The sequence below is a fragment of the Ammospiza nelsoni genome, chromosome 10 (assembly GCF_027579445.1).
Source record: "Ammospiza nelsoni isolate bAmmNel1 chromosome 10, bAmmNel1.pri, whole genome shotgun sequence".
Taxonomy (NCBI): Eukaryota; Metazoa; Chordata; class Aves; order Passeriformes; family Passerellidae; genus Ammospiza; species Ammospiza nelsoni.
Window position 1 is genome coordinate 3386878 of NC_080642.1, and position 22727 is coordinate 3409604.

Genomic DNA, 22727 nt, shown 5'->3' on the forward strand with positions numbered 1-22727 from the left:
CTCAGAGGCATCACCCTTTTTTAAATTTAGTTTCCTTCCTTGTTCCCTCTGGTGTTATTTCTCACTGTACAGTGCCTTTATCCTCTGAGTGGGGATTGACTCCCAGCTAGCAGAGCTGCCCAGCTTCTCACTGCTATTTACTAACAAAAGGGGGTTTATTTGGTAACTAAGGCATGATTGATTTTCTTTTTTTCTTTCAAAGAATTTTTGGCTGCTTGCCACATGTTTTGCAACGGAGCAACATCACGGAACAGTAACTTTGTCTCGGGTGTCAGGGAGCTCTCTCACAGTGCTTGAAACTGTTTTACCTGTTGGGGGCTTCAAGTGACTTAGATAAATAAGTTCCATCTTACTGGAAGGTCAAATGAAAGAAACAGCAGATTTCTGGGTTTTTTTGTGGAAAAGTGCAGAAACACAAGCCAGTTCCAGGTCAGCAGTGCTAAACAGCCACATTTCCAAAGGGAAGGAGGGAAGGGGTTGCTGTCTTTGGCGTCTTTTATGTAGAAGCTGTGAGTGTTTTGTTGGTCTGGGGCTGGAAGATTTCATAAACATACCATTACACAAGGGAAGAGGTTATTTTTGTGTGAAAATACATCATCACTTCTCTTTTAATAGTGTCTCCTCCAACTAACTGCACTGTGCATTGAACTCTAGGGATTTTCTTCCCCCACAGATTTAAGATTAAAAAGTTGATTACTCTTCTTTCAAGTTGAACTTTATATTATCCAACAACCTTATTTTGCCTCAAATTTACCTTTCAGACCTTAAAATCTCAAGTCATGTATTTCCTTGGGCTGCTGTCCCTGCTTGCTTTGCAAAGCGAAGCCTTCAAGACCAATTTTCCCGATGAAACCATCGCTGAGCTGTCTGTGAACGTTTACAACCAGCTGAGAGCCAGCAGGGAGGATGAGAACATCCTGTTCTCCCCTCTGAGCATTGCCATAGCCATGGGCATGGTGGAGCTGGGAGCCCACGGCACCACCCTGAAGGAAATCCGACATTCCATGGGCTTTGACAGCTTGAAAAATGGTGAGGCCTTCGCATCGTTTATTACTTTTTGTCCTAGAGAAACAGGAGCAGGGGTGGGAGCAGCCTGCTGGTGTCCATGGGTTATAAATCACTGGGTTTCTTGGTGGATTTCTGGGCAGGCTCAAAAGTGTGGGTTCTGCATGAGCTGAGAGGTGCTGACATGTCAGAGCCCAGGACATTCCTCTGGCTGCCCTGGAGGACTGAGACCCTGGCAGGGGGCTCAGAGACCTTGGCATGGAGTCAGAAACACCTGTGCCTTTGGTTTTAACCCATGGAAAAAATTACTAATGTTGTGTGAAAATTTACAACTCACAAGAGTTTGAGTAGAATGATAATTAACTTGTCACAGGGTAAAAACGTAGAATTTTGGGGTTTTTAGAATGGGGGTTCAAGAGGCAAGGTGGAGGAATCTGGGCATGTCTTGTCTTTCTTCTTCTTGTCCTCCTTGTCCTCCATCTTGCCTCTTGTGCAGTTGATTGTTTTCTGGGCTGCTCACTATTCTGGGATATGAATGTGATATTCAGGGAAAGTGCTCCCATGATTTCTGCTTGAAACACATAATTGCCATCAGTTTTAAGGTTTATTTTGTTGTGTTTTAAATTAAAAATTTCATCTTTAAGCATATGATGCAGCTTCCTATTTTGAAGCGGACTGCTTTAATCCTGTTCAGGATTCCTCATTACCCACTAAGAATTCTGTACTGTCCCACTAAAGATCCTGGGAAATTCTAGACCTACTTTTGGCATAGAAGAGTGCCTTAGTTTCTAGATTTGAAGTTCATTTTTCCTTAATCAACTGGCATTTAAGATGGAACAAAAGTTCTCTTAAGAATTTCTGGTGGCAAGATTTAGAAATGGAACCTGCAAGAAGAATTTTTTAATTGCTTTTTTGGTGTAGAAAGAATTTCCATTGATAGCTTTGCTTCTGGTGGGACTCAAATGTCTCATTAATTAGACTAATTATAGCTAGTAGAAAAAACAAGCTCTAAGTAATATGATCATGGAGATTATTCCCTCAGATCTGAAGGTGTGTGTAGTAGGTTTAGAAACAAGTTTGTTTAAAAAAATGGCTTTCCTTTGCATAAAACATTTTGGTGAATTTTCAGCAGAAAAGCCATGGAAAAATTCTCCTTTTTGAGCCACTGAAGGTGTTTTTTCCTTCCCCAGGTGAAGAGTTTGCCTTCCTGAAGGAGCTCTCTGACATGGCAACTGCTGAGGAAAGTCACTACGTGCTGGACATCGCCAACTCCCTCTACGTGCAGAACGGGTTCCACGTCAGTGACAAATTCCTGCAGCTGGTGAAGAAATACTTCAAAGCTGAAGTAGAGAATGTAGATTTCAGCCAAAGTGCAGCTGTTGCTACTCAGATCAATAAATGGGTGGAGAATCACACAAATAGTAAGTGCATGTGATCCTTTTGTGCACTTCCTGCAGGAAGTGTTTCTGCTTCCAGACTTGTGCAGTGGTGTTGGGTTGGAGCTTTGGCTGTTATCTCTTCTGTCTGAGGCTGAAGAGAAGAATTCTAGTATTTCTATTTTTTTCCTATGTAGGAATGATCTGTCATAAGTAATATTAGTCATTGTTAATCATGTGGCATCTATTTGAATATTTGTTCTCTGGTCTTACCATCTGTAGCATTTATTGAATGAGACTGTTTTAATGGCAGGCATTTTAATAGTATTTTAAACTTTTTTTTACAAAAGGATTATTACTAATGGCAGAAAAGTTGTCTGCAGAGGGGTTATTGGCTTGTGCTTTGCATGTGTGGAGTATCACTCCTCCTCTGAGGAGCTCATACTCACGAGGTACTGAGAAATAGAATAGTGGGGAATAAAAAGCTAATTTTGCACCACAAAATCAGAGTGTGTAATGTAATGTTTTGCAGTGTGAGGAAACGAGATAGCATGTTGAGAGGGTAGTTGATTTTAGGAACGCTGTCAACAGTTTCACAACACAAATTTGCAGCAAGGGAGTTAAGCACAAAATTACTGTTGTAAATATGCACGTTGAGAGCTGCAGGATGCTGCTTGGCTTGGCAGCTCCCAGAGAGGTGGCATTTCCTGGAGCCATGCAGAGCCCCCATATCTGGGAGTCTCCTGGTGGAGGGATCAAAGCATGTTCTCATTCTGGTTCCCCACTCTGAAGGTTGAGATTTTGGGAGTAATTCAGGGAAGTCTGGCTCTGACACAGTTGTACCACTGGGAATTTGGAGGGATTGGAATCACCTGGAAGGAATTAACACATCCCCATGAAGTCTGAGCACTTAAGAATCCATAATTCCTTTTGGAAAAGCACAGCTCCAGAGTGGAAAAGCACCTTCTGTAATGCTTTTATTCCCTTTTCAAAACTGCCTGGTTTGTTCCAAGCAGCCATTCTGTTCCTAACAAACTGCCCTTTCTCTCAGGCTGCAGAAATAGCTGGGTGGAAGTGATGCAGCAGATTGCAGAGGGTTTCCATGGATGTGGTGTCTGGCTGAGGGAGAAGGAAAATCAGGGCCCACCAGGGCAGCTGGGGGCTCTTGGTGTCAGGTTGGGGTGGTTCCAGTCCCTCAGCTGGTCCCTTTCTCTCTGATTTCCCCCTGGGGAAAGAAGCACAGCACAGGCAGGTTTCAGTTCCACCCTGTTCAGAGCAGAAACAGAACCATCAAAGGTTCCTCTGGGCAGGAAAACTCTTAACATTTCATTAATGTATTAACAAGATGTGGCTGAAAAAAACACAAAGAAATATGAGTACCAACTAGAAATCTGGAAACGTTTCCCTTTTGTTTTTTCCCAACACCAAGTGAGTGTTGGTCACACCTCCCTCCTTAGAGCATTCGAGATAAAATGAAGTGCAAACAGCAACCCGGAAGAAATCCAGCCCTGTGATACACAAATTTCACACCAGTTAGTCAGGATCATATGCTCCAGAAAGCAGAATTAATTTGTCTTTTAAACCATGGATTAAGGAGTAATAATCAGAGGGAGGAATGTGTTTATTTTAACACTTTGCATTGCAATGTCAGCTAAAAATAGAAGTGAGCAAGGAAGCAATCTGAAGGAGGCTGTAATTCCTGAAGAACAGTGACAGAGCTGGTCAGTGCACCCCGTTTACCAAACTGGGAACGGTTTTGGTGAAATGGAGAGCTCTGAGATGAGCTACAGCAGGTACCAGACTGCATTCTGATGTAAATTACTTATTCAGGAGTAGGAGCAAAGCAGCTGCCATGCTCAGCTGCTGTACCTCCCATGAATAGAGCAGATGCTGGATGCTTTTCCTCTTTTGCTTTTCAAGAGCCTATGCCACTGGAACAAATGCTGGGAATTTATGTGGATTTCTGGTGTTTGAATTCAACAGGAGATCACTGAAGCTCCCTCAGAACTGGTGGAGGAGCAATGGGTGCAGCTTTAAATCAAGCACCCATTTAAGTGCTGCTCTGGATTGGAACCAAAGTTTGTACAAGTTCTGACCTTAAGGTGGAAGTGCTGAACAGTTCCATAGCAGCAGGGTAAACATTCCAAATGTGACCCTTTCTCCACGTGGCTTCCTTGTAGGGTGTATTTAGCAGTGATCAAGAAACAGTTGCCTAACACGTCCTCGATGGAAGGGTTTCCACACCTACACTGTGATTTAGGTTTACAAAACACTGGCACTTTAATTGGAGATTTAATGAAACATCTGAATTGGAAATTACATGTTAACACTGCTTTTTATTTTCTTGCATTTTTCAAGCTGCCTTAAGTTTGGATTTAATGCTCACTTTGACATGCAGACTGACAGCTGGGTTTCTTTTTAGGCATGATCAAAGATTTTGTGTCTTCAAGAGACTTTGGTGCTCTAACTCATTTGGCTCTCATCAATGCAATCTACTTTAAAGGCAACTGGAAGTCACAGTTCAGGCCTGAAAATACCAGAACTTTTTCTTTCACTAAAGATGATGAAAGTGAAGTGCAAATTCCAATGATGTACCAACAGGGAGAGTTCTACTATGGTGAGTTAGACCTTCAGCAATTTAGAGCTACTAAATCTTCACTTAATGGCTTTGTTGCAGTAATATCCACTTGTATTGTTGTCTCTTTTTCCACCTGGAATTTTTAATGTGCTGTTTGCCCAAAGAAGGGACTCAGAGTTTGGTTTTTTTCCTTAATGTGTGTATTATAGCTGGTAGCAACATTTATAATGACTTGCTTGGTGCCTTAGGATGGATTTCAGAATATTTATCCATTGGATTGGAGTTCTTTGCAATTCTTGAGCTAGTCCTGCTTATCACAAAAATATTTTTCTTGTGCTGTGCTAAACATTCAAATGAATAATGTTTGTTCTTTACTGTTGGACTGGTATAATAGAGGTTCTTTGAACAGCAGAACTAATGATCATTTTTAGTTGGAGCTTGAGCTCCAAGAGGGTTCTAAAATGTCTGGCAGCATTTTGCTCAATCTCATCACTGAAAAATCCTCTCTTCTGAATAAGATCTCTGCCCATTTCCCTGAAAGTCTCAGCAGCATTAAATTTCAGGCTCTTCTCTGCCTAACCACTGAAAGTTATGTCCCAGAGCTGTGATTATCTACAAACTGTGTGATAGCTTGAGCTTGTATTCTTTAAGAAATCAAATGTAAGCCTGAAATTCTGTGATGAAGACACCAATTTTATATAAAATTTTATATAGAATAAAGAGGATTTTTAATTCCAGTATCTAGTAAATACACTACAGACAAAAACATTAGTTCTAACATGGTTTTTGTTGTTTTCCCCCTCTAGGAGAGTTCAGTGATGGCTCCAACGAAGCAGGAGGGATCTACCAGGTCCTGGAGATCCCCTATGAGGGGGATGAGATCAGCATGATGATTGTCCTCTCCAGGCAGGAGGTGCCCCTGGCCACCTTGGAGCCCCTGGTCAAGGCCTCCTTGATCAGTGAGTGGGCTAACTCTGTGAAGAAGCAGAAAGTGGAAGTGTATCTGCCCAGGTGAGAGCGTGCTCCCAGGTCCTGGAAGGGGCAGTTGCATCCCCATTGATGGAGGAGCAGAGCAGGGAACACCTGAGCTGTCCTGCTCAAGCCTGGAGTGGTGCAGCAGCCACAGGAGGGGCTTTGGCAGCAGGGCCTGGGGATGCAGTGCAGGGTGAGGTTATTTCAGCACCTGCACCCCTTTCAGAGAGAGGAGAGCTCTGCAGAAAGGAAAGTTCCCTCATCCACCAGAATGGTGCTCAGAGTAGTGCAGAACTCATTATGGATAAGTTCCATTTAGACAGGAGCCACAGAAATATTGGAAGTCTGAGCTACCAAATGTTTCATTTAGGTGCTAATTAGGTTTCTATGTGCTGCTATTTTCAGAAGTTCTAGTGGTGTCTGTGCAGATACAAATGGTTGAGGGGTAATTCCAGTCAATTTTGGGTTAGTTTTTTCCCCAGCTGTAAGAAGTTCTGCTTTTCCTCCTTACAGCAGCAAAGAACAACAAGACATCAATACCAGAAGGGCTGAAATGTGTGTCAGTCCATTTGCAGGCACTGGCTGTGTGCTCAGGGCACATTTGCCCACATACAGCATTTGGATCTTTCCTGGAATCCTGCTTCTTCCACCTTCAGATATTTCTCATTCCCGTGCTCTGCCTGGCTTGGTAGCAGAGTTGTTTACTACTAAATGTCACTAATAATGTACAGCTGGCTCACACTGTCCTTCAAGTGATTCATGATGATTTCATGGAAGTGTTTCTGTCACAATAGAGCCCATCTCTGAAAGGAATCACTTCCACTTCTTCTGTTTCTGTGGCACTGTGCAGTGGGTACGTGGCTGCGGAAAAAATAAACTCAGGTGAATCCTTAAATGATTAAAACAGTTCTTTGATTTCAGGTGCCTTGGAGATGTGAGCTTGTTCCATTTCACAGGTTCAGGCTCCCTGCAGTCCATCAGCTCCCTTTCCAAAGCAGAGAACACTGTCCAGGAGCTGAGCACAACAAACAGGGCCGGCCAGGATAAATTAGGGTGAGGTGGGCTGGTGCTGTCAGCGTGGCCTGATCCCAAATTGAGATGGAATCCACTCCTCTGTAGAGCTTAAGGGCAGAGTGCTGAGGGTCCAGCAGCATTCTGGGGCTGGTTTTCAGTCCCCTCAGTAAGAGTTTCTCTCTGATTTTAAGCCCCAGTTCCTTTGAGGAAGCAGAGGGAGCAGCAAGGAGCTGCATTGCAGGTTTTATACACACTGAACCTGCTGCTCTCCGTTCCTGGGATTTGTTTCTTGTTTGTTTTCTCTTGGAGCTTCACGTCCCAGAGCCCTCAGAAAGTCCACCAAGACACATGGGAGGGGATTTTTCCCTTAGCTGCTTTTCCTGCAGGCCTGGGCGAACCTAGGGGTGTGAATAAGAGAAATCTGAGGATTCCTCCATCCTTAACTTTCCTTCTGTACCTGGGACAGCAGCCTGTGCAACAAGCACTGAAGTTTGGCATCTCCTCTCCTAGAATTTCTGGAGTGGGAGATCTACAGCAGATTATGGAGATCCTCCATTGATTATGGAAAAAATCTGTAAAAACTAGTTTCCATATTGAAGTATTTTGGGTATCTAAACACATGAATGGCATTGAAAACATAATTAATTATATTTATGACTTGGAGTCAGTTTATATTGGTGATTTGGGGTTGTGTTTGCAGACACTCCAGGGTTCTCTGGAGCCAGGTTCTCACATGGGAATTTGAGGCCTGGGGGTTTGTGTGATCATAAAATGTCCTTATTTATTCTGCCTTCAGGCTGCTTGGTTCTTACCCAAGAACCCCAAAGAATGGGATAAACACCTGCAAATTCAGGCTGTACAGAGGCAAACCAGGTAGAAACACATGCTGATCACCTTCAATAATCCTTTTCAGGTTACAAAGGATAACTATCCTGAGCTTGGAATTCTGTGTAGGAATTCTGCAGTCTCCTTACAAAATTCCAGGAATTAATTGCATGCTCCCAAGGTGTTGGATTCCATTAGGGATTCAGAGGTGATCTACAGGATTTTGTCAATGCTCTAAATAAACACTTCATAAATATTTGATGCTGTGACTCAGAAAGGCATATTATGAAATGTGGCCTCCAGGCTCTGTCCACTGAGAAATTGAAAGCAGCAATGGAATAAAATTAAATTTTTATATCTTGAGAGATGCTATCCAATTATAAAGTGAACATTTTTTAAACTTATACATTTGTAATGGGACTGAATGACTTGCCAAAGCAGAGTTAATCACAACTTTGCAATTTCTGTCTGCATTATCTGTGTGCAAATGAAATTGTGTATTATTCCTCTTAATGGCAAAGGAGAGATTTGTACAGAATGGTTAAATTATACTTCCTCATTTTCATTTCCAAATCATTGTTTCCAGCTTAACCCAGACTAAAATGATCAACATTTTAATCCACTTTTTGCATAGGAGTGAAACAGACCATGAATCTAATTTACAAAGCTGTCTCTCCAACATAAATTACTTGAAGAGCATGGGAGGAACTGGTACCTAATAGTGGTGCTACAGTTTGCAGATCCCTTCTTCAGGATTGTTCCAGCGTGCCCAAATCTCTGTAACAACCTTCTTGCTTCTTTTTTGTGCATTTAAAATAGCTTTAAAATCTTTAGATGGTGCCACAATGATAAGTGGTGTTAGCTGAAGGTTGTTTTCTTTAAAAGAAAAAACAACAAGCACTAAAATCAGTCCTCAAACTCAATATAAATCCAGACCAAAAAGAATCCTTGAGCTTTCTGGTTTTACTTTTTAACCTGCTGTCTCAAGTGCCCTTTTGATGAGGAATGGGCCAGTGCTGGTTGTCCTTGAGACACAACCACAGAAGAGGCACAAAAATCCCCTGGAACACATTCCCAGCCAATTCCTGCACATGGAGCCCTGGAAGGAAGGAACTTCCCAGAAAAAAACCCACAACCTGCTTTGCTTCCCCTCCAGCTGAATGGGGTGTTTTTTCCCCTGGTTTTGCTGTTACTGGGGTTTTTTTTGCTCTCTCACTTGTTTGTTTTCAGAGTATTAAATCCTGGAGGCTGCTCTTAGCACCTGGGGACAAGCTGGCTGAAATTCCAGCCAGGATGCTGGAACTGATAGCAGCTGGCACTGGGGCCTGGGTGCCAACAGTGCCTCAGTCCCCAGGGCCTCTTCTCCAGGTGATGCCTCAGGTTTAGCTTTTATATTTTTCACATTCTGTGCTGCTTTAGTGTGTGGGTCTGAGCTTCACATTTTGGGATGGTGAGCTGTGTGCACAGAGCAGGGAGACAAAACAATTCCTGCTCCAGCTGGGCACCAAGGACAAATGACCCAAATCTCAGCCCAGGAGCACAAACCCCGTGGGCTGGAGAGAGAAAAACAAGCAGGGTGGGACTGCCTGGGCTAAAGCTGCAATGGGACAATGAACTGCAAGGTGCAAATGGAGCAGAGCTGATCCCAGGGACAGACCCCGGCAGCGCTCGTGCATTTTGGGGCCATTTTGGTTCATCTTGGGTGCAGCCCTGGCTGGGCTCTGGTGCTGCCCAAGGTGGATCCATGGAGGAGATCCTTTGGGTAAATCCCTGCTTTATTCTGGGACTCTGCCCAGCCTCTGCCCCAGGGCAGCCTGCACAAGGCAGCAGCAGCAGGAATGTTGGTGTCAGGCTCTGCAGCCATTGCTCTGCCTGTCCTTGTGCAGGATTCCATCCCTTAGAACCAATCTGAAAACCTGGAATTGTCTTGCTTTGGCTCACTCAGAACCCTCAGGGATTTTTGAAATGATGGCATTTGGAATGAATCACTCCAGGCTGCAGTTCCTTCTCCTGATGAGTAGACCCTGTACCTTCATCCTCCTTGGCTCTTGAGCACCTAAAAATCACAGACAATTCAGTGTTTTAAGGGTGATGAACACATCTTTTTCTCTTTCTTAAAAGGCTGTAAAGTAGAAGAAAGATGGCCTGATGTGGAATGTTAATGCTTAGCTACAGAATGTCAGTGACATAAATGCATCATTTTATTCTAATGCTTGTGCAAGTTTTAAATTTCATTAAAATGTCCTGATTCTCTGCTAAAATCTCCAGAGACTTGCTGGTTTCTCTACCTAATCTTCTCTTCAGTGTCTGTTTCTCAGATTTCCCTTTGTGGTTTTTAAAGCTCTCAGTTGCTTGTGCTCCATGATTTTTGATACTGAAGTATTTAAATCAGTTTTTCAGAGTATTTTTAGCATCAGGAGCACCTAAAAGATGGTGGGGGAAATAAAAAATGACCATCTGGTTCATGATATGCAGCAAACAGTGCAAATAACCAAGTGCCAGGGGTAGTGTGGTGGAGCTCAGCATTCCCAGAGTGTGGGAAATGAGCTGGAGTGTCAGTTCTGTGCTCTGGGTTGTCAGCTTTGATTTTGAATATCATCCTCTCTGTCTGTGAGGAGTGCACAGAAATCCAGATCTGACTGAGGGGTAACTCCTGCTGAATGTTTATGTCCAACTGCAGAGCCTGAAATTAAATTTCAGACTGTGTGTGGTAGCTGCCCTGTTACTTTTGAGAAGAGGCTGGTCCTGATGTCAGCTGAAATATTGGCCATATCATTAATAATTGATCTGTAACTCTGCCTGCTTTTCAGAGCATGTGAGGAAAGAGGGGAGATCTCTTTGGAGCGGGGTTTTACCACCAGACAAAACTCCAAGAAGGGCAGTAATGAGGTTTGCTTTCATAAAGGGATCATTTGATGTTTGTCCAGCTGATGTGGTATTTTGGATTGTTTTGCTGGTCACAAAAAGCAGGAACTCACCTCTGCAGGTGCTGGGCAGCCCCTCACTCGTGCAGCTGCTCAGGATTTGCCTTTGCAGAGCTCCCAGGCAGGGCTGGAGCCTCCATCTCCCGTGGCTGTGCTGTCCTTCCCCCAGGCCCTCCTCGCCTTTACAGCCCATCTGTTTGCTTTCCCTTTCCTCACATCCATGCTCAGTGAGCCTTCCCAGGTTTGTCTTTCCCTGAACCTCTCCTTGGCTCAGTGCAGAGCATCCTGTGCCACAGCTGCTTTCTGGGTCACCTGCACCTCTGAGCAGATGGGTGTTTGTGTCTAATGGTCCAGAGGCTTAAACCCACCTGATTCCCATTTCTATCTTACCCAGTTTCTCTGAAAAAAATGCTTTTTATGCAGTTATTTTTCTTATTTTTTACTTCAAAGTTTGCGTTCCATGCAGACTTTACTTGCTGCTTTCTTATCCTAATATTCCTTGCAAATTCGGCGCTGCTCCTACCTAAATCGTGTTGAAAGTTTGATGCATTTAATATTGGGGTGAAATAAAAACCACAAAGGGAAACAGACAGCTCTGAAACTTTTGTAAAATGCATTTTAACATTGATTTGCATTCTTTGTAAAGTAGGTTCAGTTGGAAGTGGTTTTCAAAATGTTTCAATGTAAATATAATATAGAAGGAAATATTTCTGAGTTTATTTTCTGTGGAATTCTTTAATGTGCAGGGACAGGACCTCTGGACTGTACTAACTCTAGCATTAGGAATCAAGTCTCAATTCAGCTTTTTTTAGGGTTTTTACCAAAGTCTCTAAAGTAGTTGTGGACATGTTTTACAAGTGTGTTGTGAGAGTAAAAGTGGTTTTAGTTTTGGATCCTACAGATCAGTGAAATTTGATTGAATGAGCAACTTGTAGAGTTGTTACCACAGTAACTGATGCAGGATCTGCTAGAGCACCATGGGAAGCTTCTCCAGTACTTGAAGTTTTGTTGGTCTCTTTTAGTGATTCTCACAATTTTTCTGATTCTTCTGAGAACTTTCAAGGCAATAAAACCACAAGAATCAGTTCCTGTGTTTTTATTCCATGCATGCCCTGGGATTGGTCTGGACAGAGTGCATGAACACTGCTGATGCCACCAGTGATTTATCAGTGCTGAGCTATCTCCAGATCCTCTTTTAAGTCCTAAAATTATTCTCTGGATAATGATAATTCTGGATGATATCCATTCCACCCCAGATTTTTGGCGTCTAGTGGCATTTCTAAGTTCATTATGAAAGTAGATTATGTACTGGGCTTTTTTCAGGTTTGTGTAAGTGAGGAAGATCACTTGACTCTCATCCAGTTCTGTTTGATGTCCAGATGATTCCTTTTCAAGCTGCCAAGGCTGGTGCATGCCAAGCTTGGACATCTCAGCTCTCCATCAGCTGTGCCCTGCCCACAGCTCTGGGCCAGCCTTTCACTAGAAGAGAACATGTTGTTCTTCATGGAGCTGGGGAGCTCAATCCCAGAGAAACACATTTATTTGTTTCCAGCATTTCTGTGCCCCATCCCCAAGGGCTGAGCTGTGGCTGGGGCTGACTCAGTGGCTGCAGGAACCAGAAGAAGGCAGAGCAGCCTCCTGCAGAGCGTGCTGTGTGTTGGACAGCTCCAGCCAGCACGTTGTAAATCACAAATAATTCACTGCTCACTCTCCAGAGCTCACCCCTCACAAGGATTGCAGCCACTCTCCTGAGGCAGCTGTACACATCTGGTATTTGTGCTTGGGGCTGCCATCACTAATATTGTTCTGCCATGTTTCTGTGTTTCTCCAGCTGTCCAGTCTCAGTCTGGCCATGTATGAAGGATTTTTTTTGTTCTCCTGACACCAGGCATAGCTTTTACAATGTTTGAAAATCAGCTTGTAAATGGAACAAGCTTCTGCTTGTTTTCCACTCTCCCAGGTTGCCCAGTGTGTTGCCCTCAGGACAGATGTCAGTTTGTCCTTCCAGCACACTAACCCAGCATGGAACAGGCTTTTTCCAGGTTACACTCAGTGCATTTACACTAACAACTATTTGTTTTCCCTGATCTTTACTCACAATCAAAACCCAATTACAGTTGTGCCACCACACTAATTAGAAGCTGAATCAGCAATGCTTCATATTCATATTAATAGCTGGTCTTTCTTGTATTATCAAAGTGAAAATGGAGTATGTATCTTACTCCTGCTTTGCCAGCAGCTCTCTGGGAAGTTCTGCTGTCCTTTGCCTCATTTGATATTCTGTTCTGGTATCTGCACAATTAAATTCAGGTTTTAGAGAAAACCTCTTGTGTAAAAAGTAAGCATTTCCATTAGCTGCTGCATAATTTTGCTCTGCAGTTTTATGGGCAGGGGGCTGCACATACCATTAGCATATTTTTGATTGCTTCTGTATTAGGAAAAATCCAGCTGTGAGTAAACTCATTTGTTTATAAGCATTTTTTGGAAGGTGTCACTAGCACTGGATCTCCCACTTTGCATTATTTATCTTGGTGTTTTCACCTAGAAAATTTAATCTTCTAATAACAGTAAGCAGTGCTTACATCTGGCTTTTTGTAATGTTCCCTTCCATTCTGCAGGTTCACAGTAGAGCAGGAAATTGATCTGAAGGATGTCTGGAGAGGTCTGGGAATTACAGAGCTGTTCAGCAGCAGTGCTGACCTCACTGCCATGTCTGGTAAGAACTTCCTGTCCTGTCTCTCAAGGCAGATGAGGGAATACATTTTTCACCTGGGAAAGTTCACTCTGAGTGTTTCAGAGCTGGCTCTCGTTAGAGACGGGGACAAAGTGGGATGCTCTGCAAGAGGCAGGTGCAGACTGGAGCAGGGCATGGCTGCAGTGCCTGGGTGGGATTCACTCCCCAGGGGGGTCACTCTGGGTCTCCAGGGCTCTTTGTCCCCAGCATGGGGAGCACTGAGCTCTTGCACCACTAATTCCTCTCCCCAGTGTGATGGGATCTCAGGATGAGGGAAGAGACAAGGATCTGACTCCATGTTTCAGAAGGCTGATTTATTATTTTATTATATGTATTATATTAAAACTATACTAAAATAATAGAAAGAATTTCATCAGAAGGCTGGCTAAGAATAGAATAGGAATGATGACAAAGGTTTGTGGCTCAGACAGAGAGTCTGAGCCAGCTGACTGTGATTGGCCATTAATCAGAAACAACCACATGAGCCCAATCCCAGATGCACCTGTTGCATCCCACAGCAGCAGATAATCAATGTTTACATTTTGTTCCTGAGGCTTTTCAGCTTCTCAGGAGGAAAAATCCTAAGGAAGAGATTTTTCTGTGACACCCCAGATACCTGGAAGCAGCACAGGAAGGAAGAGTTTGGGGATAAAAGCAATTTAGTCACAAATGCCACGTGCATTCAGCAGAAGTCGAAATACCCAATACCTTCAAAAATCCATGTGGAAGTGATATTTATGCTTTTAATACCTCCTAAAGCTGTTCGTGGAGTCACAGGATGGTTTGGGTTGGAAGAGACATTAAAGAACATCTCGTTCCACCCCTTGCCATGGCAGGGACACCTCCCACTGTGCCAGGCTGCTCCAAGCCCTGTCCAGCCTGGCCTTGGGCACTGCCAGGGATGGGCCAGGCACAGCTGCTCTGTATTGAAGTGGCACCTGTGTGATTTCTGGGGTTTTTAGCAGCTCCCTGGCTGGTGGGAAATGCTGTTCCCACTGTCTGACCCTGGGACAGTCACTCCTGTGTGCCTTGGTCCAAGCACTGCTCATAAAGCAAACCTCCCTCCCTCATTCACAATGTTTGTGATGCTCACAGCCTTTCATTCTTGCTAAGTTTGAAATATTCTTTATAGTCTATCATGTAGCTTATTCCACTGGTTTGCCACCTTCACTTTTCCAGTGAAATTGAGGAAAAACTGGCTTTAGCTAATATGAAAAGAGTTGAAGTAAATGAAAAACCCCCTTTTCAAAGAAATGGCATTTTTCTGGAGAAAAACACCTTTATTTTCTCTGCCAGCTCAAAGAAAAGTCAGCTTCCCTTTAAATTCTGGTCTATTTATAGGAAATTATTTACTTGAGAAAAAGCTCCAAGGATACTGGAAAATGCACAGGGAACCACAAAGGCAGCACCTGGCTTTTATTTAGTTCCATGTAAAATTCATTTATATATCAGGGACATCTACTTATCAAGGGGTTGGCAGAAAGAACCACATTAGTCTTAATCCATGTGACTAATGATTTATTTAAAGTTTTGTATTTTTGACAATTGTACTGTACAAAATAAACCCCGTGTTCTGCCTGGCTGAATTAACTGCTCTGCCATTTAAAGATTTACCTGTTATTTAAGTATAGAGCAGTGTATAGAGAAAATTCATGAGTTTTACTGTATCTTTCCTGATTTTCACTGAAAATAGGTTGTTCTACCTGGGCATGAAAAGGTTATTTGTAAATTAAGGATGAAAAAATGGTTTTGAAGTAATGTCTTTTGTGAAAACCTCACAATTTTCACTAAAGATATTAAACATTAAACCATACTAAAGACATTTCACTGATGCTGCCTAAATGAAGTTTTAGGTAGTTAAAATACAGAATACTTTCCTTTTTTCTAATTTTCATCATTTAAAATATGGATGGAGGACGGGGAAATAAGTCACAAAGACAAATTGTTTAAAGCTGACTTTTACAGACACCTGAATGGGAGATCAGGAAATGGAAGTTGGAAGTTTATATGCATCCCAGGGTCACCCCTCTGGAAAATCTGGCACTTCATGAAATCTTAAATGCAGATATTTTAACAAAATCTTTAATTGGACACTTAATTTAGGAAGATACAAATCAAATTTAATCTAAAGAGATTTTTGAGATATTTGGTTGTATTTACAAATCCTCTCCCCCTGCTGTCCTGTTGCTCTGGCATTGCTGCCAGGAAAAGTCTCCTGCAATTTCAGCAGCAACCCAAATCCTGTCATCAGCTGCAGGCAGAGTGGTGAGCTCAGCAAAATCCTCTGTGGCTTTAGTGGATACAAGCCACACTGCAGGATTATTTTTCAATATTCAGAATTTTTTGCTGTTTCCCCTCAATCTGCAAAATGGACCCAGAAGGAGCAGGTGCACCCTCTGGAATGTCTGAGCAGCCAAAGGGAAAGTGTTAATGAGGTGCATTTTGCACAAATGTTACTCCCTGGCAGGAATTGGTTCTTTGACACAGGTGAGTAGGAGGACATTCCCGTTGGGCTGTCAGCTCTCCTCTATTCTGACTCTCACTTTCAGCAAAGACTTTGACAGTATTTACTTGCATCTGATTCCATCAAGTGTCCAAAATCATCTTGAAACAACCTCTGCTGTTTGAGATGTTACCATTGTGACTTTATCACATCACATAAATTTGCTGCTTGAGTGTTTTAACACCACTGAAGACTTAGCACGGAACTAATTTCAGTGCTAAAACTCCCCTTCTCCTTCAAATGGTTATAATATTTCTGGCTGTTTTATAGAGCCTTAAAAGCAGCTGCTTTTAATGCAAGGTGACCTGGGTGAGCAATGAAGGGATCTCAGTGACTTCCTTCACAATCTGAAGGAGTTAGAAGAGCATCAGCCCAGTAAATAACTCTTGGAAATCTTGACTGACATCCATATAATTTTTCTGGGACAGCCTAAGCGAGAAGAGCCAATAAACCCACATGGTATTTTTTAAAAAAAAAATGAGATTTTTGCAGAGCAGCCAGTTGGCAGCTGAGTGGGAGTGTGCAGACATATGGAGATAGTGACAAATGAAGTGTGGTGCCAGCAGAGTCGTGCTCATTAGGGGGCAGCTCCAGCTCCCTCCCACTCCCAGGGGTCAGCATCCCTGCACAAAGCTCTGATTTGCCACCAAATCCACAGGGGGCTTCCCACAACCGAGTCAGGAAATCCACATTTTCTTATGGAAATCCACATTTTCTTATGGAAATCCACATTTTCTTATGGAAATCCACATTCAGAGAAGCTCCTGCAGAGAAATGAAGTGATGGGAGATGCTCAGGAAAACCCCACCTTGTTCCCTGTGAAAGCCACAAGGGAATGTGGATAATCCTGAGGAGATGGAGGAGATTGGGACAGTCCCAACCTGCAGCAAAGGAAAAGCTGCCTGAACTCTCAGGCACAACATTATGCTTTCACAGGAAAATAGATTCATTCACTGCAGGGAGAGATGAATGAGAAGGATGTGATAGCAGCAATATAAAGAGAAGAATCTAGAGAAGGTAATTTGGGATGTGGAATTGCTCTTTTCATCATCCAAGGACAAAGATATCCAATGAAGTGAAAGGCAACAAATGGAAAACAAATAGAAAGTGCTTCTCTCATGGAAAACTTAACCACAGGGATCTTTGCTGGGTGTTCCTCGAGATTGGCAGGACTGAAAAAAATGAAATTGCTCCAGAGCAATCAGAAGTCTCTATAGTGCACTGAATAAAGGCACTCTGTGGATGGAAACTTGGGTTAGTATATAAGGTACATGCTGGTGAGAGGATATTTTTCTCTTGTAAGTTGTGCTGCAGTTTCCATTTTCAGGGCTTTTTGTACCTTCTTGGGAAGCAGCAATTCCATAGCTGGAATTGTACTGGGTGTACTGGTCTCATCTGCAGTGGCACTTTTTGTGTTCCTGTCAACCTAAAATGTTGGTTTTAATACTCAGGTCCTGAAAGCTCTCACAGATAGCAACCTTTTATACCTGATGGCAACTGTAGGCAGTGTTTGTGCTCTCAGAATTAGGGGCTCTGAGCCCACCAGATGGAGAGCAATCTTCTAGGGTGTATTTCTCATCAGGAATACACCTTGGAGTTCCATCAGTACCACCAAACTATGCAAAATAAAGCACTGGGAGCAAAAACGTGGAATATTTCTGTGAGTACTACAGGGCACAGCATCAGGCTTCAGTGCTGCAGTGATAAAGAAGTGATTAAAATCCATGATTAGGCTTAATGGGTGTTTCTCCACTTATTATCTTTTATTGAACATAAAAGTGTGTTTGGAGTTAAGATTTTTGGTTAATATTTATGACAAGCGGGTGCTGCGTGTGCCATGTTGTAAAGGAACAGGGTGGAAACCCAGTCCTTGCTGAAGGCTTGGGACTGAAGTCTAGACCTGGTATCAGTTTTAGCAGCCTCTGTTTTCCTGCACACAGTCCCTGAGGGGATGATTTGGGGCTTTTGTTGGTGTGATTGAAGTGCAGCAGCTGAACTGGGAGCTCTAATTCAGTGCTGAGCGTACAGAGCAGCAAATGAGCTCTGCTGGGGAAAGGCTTCTCCAGCTGCTGCTCCTCCTGCCTTTGGCTGGCTTTGGCATTGCAGCTGCTGAGCTTTCCAACAGAGCTGATCCTTCAGCATCCCCCAAAACCCTGGGAGACATGCAGCAGGAGCAGCCCGGGACTGAAATTAAAGCACTGACAGAGAAGGATGGAACAGAAACAAGGTTGAAAAAAGCAGCTCTGTGGTGGTTCTTGCTGTAAATATTTCTCTTCAGCTTCTTGTAAATATATAATAGCAGAAGAAAGAAAAGACCTCATTTTCCTGGAGGAAGCCTGTGTTGTATCTAGTGCAGAAATGAATTTTTTTGTCTAGTATTTGCCTATAATTTTTTCCTGCTAATTGTGTTTAAAATCTTGTGTCCAAGGGCTGTTTTTTCCCTCTCTCTATATACAGTGCTGGGGAGTCCTGAGCTGTTTTAATACCTTTTTTTCCCACTAATTGAGTTTAAAATCTTGTGTCCGAGGGCTGTTTTTACCCTATTTCTATATACTATACTGGGCTCTGGGCTGTCCTGAGCTATTTTAATATCCATGGTGTAGGACAGCACTACAAATCTGAGTGAGGTAAATGCTGCTGTTAAAAGGCATTGGCAGAAAGTGCTTTAATACAAGAAATCTTTTCTCCTTCCCTGCCTGCTGTAGAAGGTGGATAATGGTGTTTGGGGTGGGTTCTTTAAATGCTTCAATCTTATTGTTGAGCCTCTTGAAATGTGTTCCCCCTTCCTCTGCAGATAACAAGGAACTTTACCTTGCAAAGGCCCTTCACAAGGCATTTCTAGAAGTTAATGAGGAAGGATCAGAAGCTGCTGCTGCCTCAGGTACCTGACTGAAAAGCAGAATTAAATCAAATGTCTGGGTATTCTGTGCTAATTAATTTTTTACAACTGATTTGCTGTACAGGCAGGAAAGCTAAATAGCAGCATGGAGACACAGCATAGCAAGTGTGCTGCTTGCTGAAGAGAATTCTGAAAATCACGAGTGTTGGCAATTTTGTAACATGTTTTAATTTTACCAAGAGTTTTGAGCATCCCGTGAAAAACCTCTCCTCTATTTTCTGATTGTCAAGAGAATACAGACTGCAATTTATGTTTCCTTCGTGGAACTTGAGCATTCATCATTTTTCACCTGCTAATTGAGATGGTCAGAGGCATTTGATCCAGGAGAGTTAGAGGGAGATGAGGGTGGTTGTGGCAGCTGCATTTTAATAGGCAGAAAAACAAGATGGGAAGTGCTGAATGCACAACCAGAGTTGTCCCCTGTCAATGCTGGGGGCTGGTGCTTGCTTTACAGATTGAAAATAAGTTGCATTTGTTGCCCACATATATCATTAGGTGATTTCTAATTGCCTCTTCTTTGCCAGTCTGTGAGGAAAGGAAGAATTGCTGGCCAGGTCTGGGTTGAATTGTGCCCAACTCTCTCTGTGGCCATGCTCCAGTCTTTATGAACTGGAGGAAAAATTTAGAAGTAAATGAAACACTAGAAGTTAGTAATAACATCCTGGAGAAACCCATGAACCTCCAAAGAAAAATAACAAAGGGCCAAATTCTGCCTGATTCACAGTTAATTTTACCTTCAGCTCTGCAGTATTTAAAAACACCAGCCAAAAGCTGCAGGACCAGCCCATTTAATTTTGCATATTCCCTGGTTATTAAGGGTCCCTTTGCCTCTCCACTGTGTAAAGCAGGGCAGCAGAGCTGGTTAATGCAGTGCACTTCCCTCTGAGAGTGAGCAGCACTCACAACTCCTCTGAAGGTTCTGCATCTTAAAATTGATATGCTGCTCCCTCAGCCTGGGAGATTGCAGCACTCTGCATTGTTAATCATTCCTAAGGCCAGAACAGGCAATTGCTGTGCAGGTCTCTTTCCTTTCCAGGGAATGTTTTCCTGCTGGTTTGGTGGTGAGGGTGGGACTCAGGGAGGAGCAGGAGAAGGGGCAGAGCTGTTGACAAGGTGCTGTGTTCTGTTTCCTCTAGGGATGATTGCCATCAGCAGAATGGCAGTGCTCTACCCCCAGGTCATAGTGGACCATCCCTTCTTCTTTTTGGTCAGAAATAGAAGAACAGGTGAGAATATTGCAGACTTCTCTTGAGTTCTTCACAGCACATCCTCAAGCAGTCAAAGAAGATTACATGTTTTGACCAGTGGGCTGGGCTTTATTATGCATTTCCTTAGTTTGTTTTAAAATACCCAATATTGAAAGACTCACCTTTTCCATGGCCTTGAACCTTTCTCCAGATAAAACACCAACATCCGACATAACCCTGAAAAACCCTCCCAGAAAAGAAAAATTCACAATTTCTGCAGTGAGAACAGAGTGTGACTGCCCTGAGTATCCATAATCCTGCACTCCCTGGGAGCCTGGCTGCAGTCAGCCCAGTGCAATGTGCTCCCAGTACCAAATGATTTGCATAATGGAGGCACATTACAGCTGGGAATCATCCTGTTGTGCTCTCCAAGTGCTCTGTGGCAGCTGAGGGATGAGAGCAGCACTCACCAGCAAAAGGGGCAAGGATTAAGTAATTCCTGAGTCTGGTACTTGTAATTTGCTGTAATGATGTGGATGTGACTGGCTGATAAAACATTGCTGTGCACCCACAGGGTTTTTATGGATCTGCTTTGTGGGACTTCATTCTCACAAACTTCATTCCCAGCAAGGCAGGATAACAATTCTTAGGGTTTTTTTTTTAACCATAATGAAATTAAATATTATTATTGTTGTAGACACATTAGACAGAAAATATATCAGGAGAAGGGTATTTTTATTGCTGCTCAACATCCAAAAATCTCCCCACCCAAAAAAAAGTTCTAATCAGGACGGAGTGGAACTTGGTCACTTTGGGACAGTTCTTAAAATTGCAGAACCCTTGTTGCATGTAGAAAGAGGAGCTGCCAACAACTGTAGCTAAAGCCTCAAAGCTTGTTACTTATGCAGAAATCTGGGGCTGGAAGAAGTGGAAAATTTTGAAAAAATCCTTTTGGTTGCCCTTTTTCTCCAGGCAAGCCCAGGTGCTCAGGTTTGGTTGCTCTCTTCAGACAGGGCTCCTGAGCCATCTCCTGTCCCGGGTTCTGAGACGTTTGTTCCTGTAACAATCACACAGATTGTTATTGTTTATGATTTAAGGTATTCATCACCTTAAATCCCCAGCTCCTCCTGCTTCTGACACCTTTCCCTCCCTCCCTCCTTCCCCACGTTCTCCACAGGTACCGTGCTATTCATGGGAAGGGTGATGCACCCCGAGGCAATGAATTCCAGCGGCCACGACTTCGAAAAGCTTTAACTGCCACCAGCAACCAAAAGGAGGAGATAAGCACATAAAGTTTGAAGTTAATATATTTAAGGTTTGCTGTGTTTTCCCCCAAGACACTGTTTCAAAACGCTTTTGGATCTAACTGTGTGCAAGTCAGTTCCCAGAGGAAAGCTTACAGTATTAAAGTAATGGTTCTGTTTCTGTCATTGTGATTGCTGTGTCCTTAAAATAAAGTTGTGTACATGTCAACAATTGTTTCTTGTTCTAGTGAGTTGTAAAGCAGAAAACTGCAAATCCATTATTTGTAATTTTTTTACAGTCCAAAGACTGACTTGATCAATGAGCCAGGAGCAGAATGTGTGCAGCTCTGAATAATGCAAATGGCAAAGCTTGGTGGGCATTTCTAGAGCTGAAGAAGCACATGTGGACACTGTGACCTCCTCCTGTCCCTGGCAGAGCAGGACCATCACAGCCTGTGATGGATGCCCTGCTCAGCACAGAAAATGGATCAAACTGAGCCCAGTGGATTTGATTCTTGCCTGTGGTAGACTTTGTGTGAACTGTCCCATGTGATTCTCAAGTGCTGCTTTCTGGATGCTCCTGCATGTGACTGCCACTGCTCCCCTGAGTGTTTGATAAATAAAATGATGCCAATAAAACCGATCGCATGAATATCCCAGACCTGTCAGTGTCAGTGTAGAGAGCTCTGTGTGTGACTGAAGTAAAGGAGTTCACTAGTAATGCCATTGGTGTGGACATATTTTTTCTCCCCCACAGCAGTTCTGGGCTCATTTCTGGGCTCTAGAATGTTCTTTCTCAAAAAAAAAAAAAAAAACCCACAAAAACCAAAAAAACAAACCCACCCCAACTTAATTTTAAGTGTCTAAAAATGTTCGGTTTGTAAATAACATCATCCTTTTCATTTCCTTACTTTTCCTGGAGAACAGACTGGCAGGAAGGAGAATGACACCTAGCACAAGGAAATATTAGCAGGGGAATTAGTTGCTGTTTCCATTTGGAAGAGTTGATAAATAAAATGATGCCAATAAAACCCGATCCCATGAATATCCCAGACCTATCAGGGTAGAGAGCTCTGTGTGTGACTGAAGTAAAGGAGTTCACTGGTAATGCCATTGGTGTGGACATATTTTTCATCCCCCACAGCAGTTCTACTCTTCAATATCTCATTTCAGGGCTCTAGAATGTTCTTTCTCAAAATACAAACCCACCCTGACTTAATTTTAAGTGTCTAAAAATGTTCGGTTTGTAAATAACATCATCCTTTTCATTTCCTTACTTTTCCTTGTGAACAGACTGGCAGGGAGGAGAATGACACCAACACAAGGAAATGTTAGCAGGGGAATTAGTTGCTGTTTCCACTTGGAAGAGGAGGAGCAGTGCCCACTGTCAGCAGAGAGATGTATAATTATTTCCTCTCTCATTGTGCAAAATACAGAAAGAACAGAGGTTATTAAAAAGGTGAGAG

At 43.0% G+C, this 22727-nt stretch overlaps 1 protein-coding gene across 1 annotated transcript in view; it reads left to right on the forward strand.

Annotated features, from left to right (window-relative positions):
• SERPINI1 (serpin family I member 1) overlaps window positions 1-21982 on the forward strand; it is a 45591-nt gene extending 23609 nt beyond the window's left edge. Inside the window, exons 2-9 of the mRNA XM_059479593.1 lie at window positions 762-1029; window positions 2196-2426; window positions 4804-4998; window positions 5766-5970; window positions 13313-13410; window positions 18726-18812; window positions 19967-20056; window positions 21195-21982. Coding sequence (XP_059335576.1) covers window positions 780-1029; window positions 2196-2426; window positions 4804-4998; window positions 5766-5970; window positions 13313-13410; window positions 18726-18812; window positions 19967-20056; window positions 21195-21271 — 1233 coding nt within the window. The 5' untranslated portion in view covers window positions 762-779 and the 3' untranslated portion in view covers window positions 21272-21982. The remainder of the gene's footprint in view (window positions 1-761; window positions 1030-2195; window positions 2427-4803; window positions 4999-5765; window positions 5971-13312; window positions 13411-18725; window positions 18813-19966; window positions 20057-21194) is intronic.
• The last annotated feature ends 745 nt before the right edge of the window (window positions 21983-22727 follow it).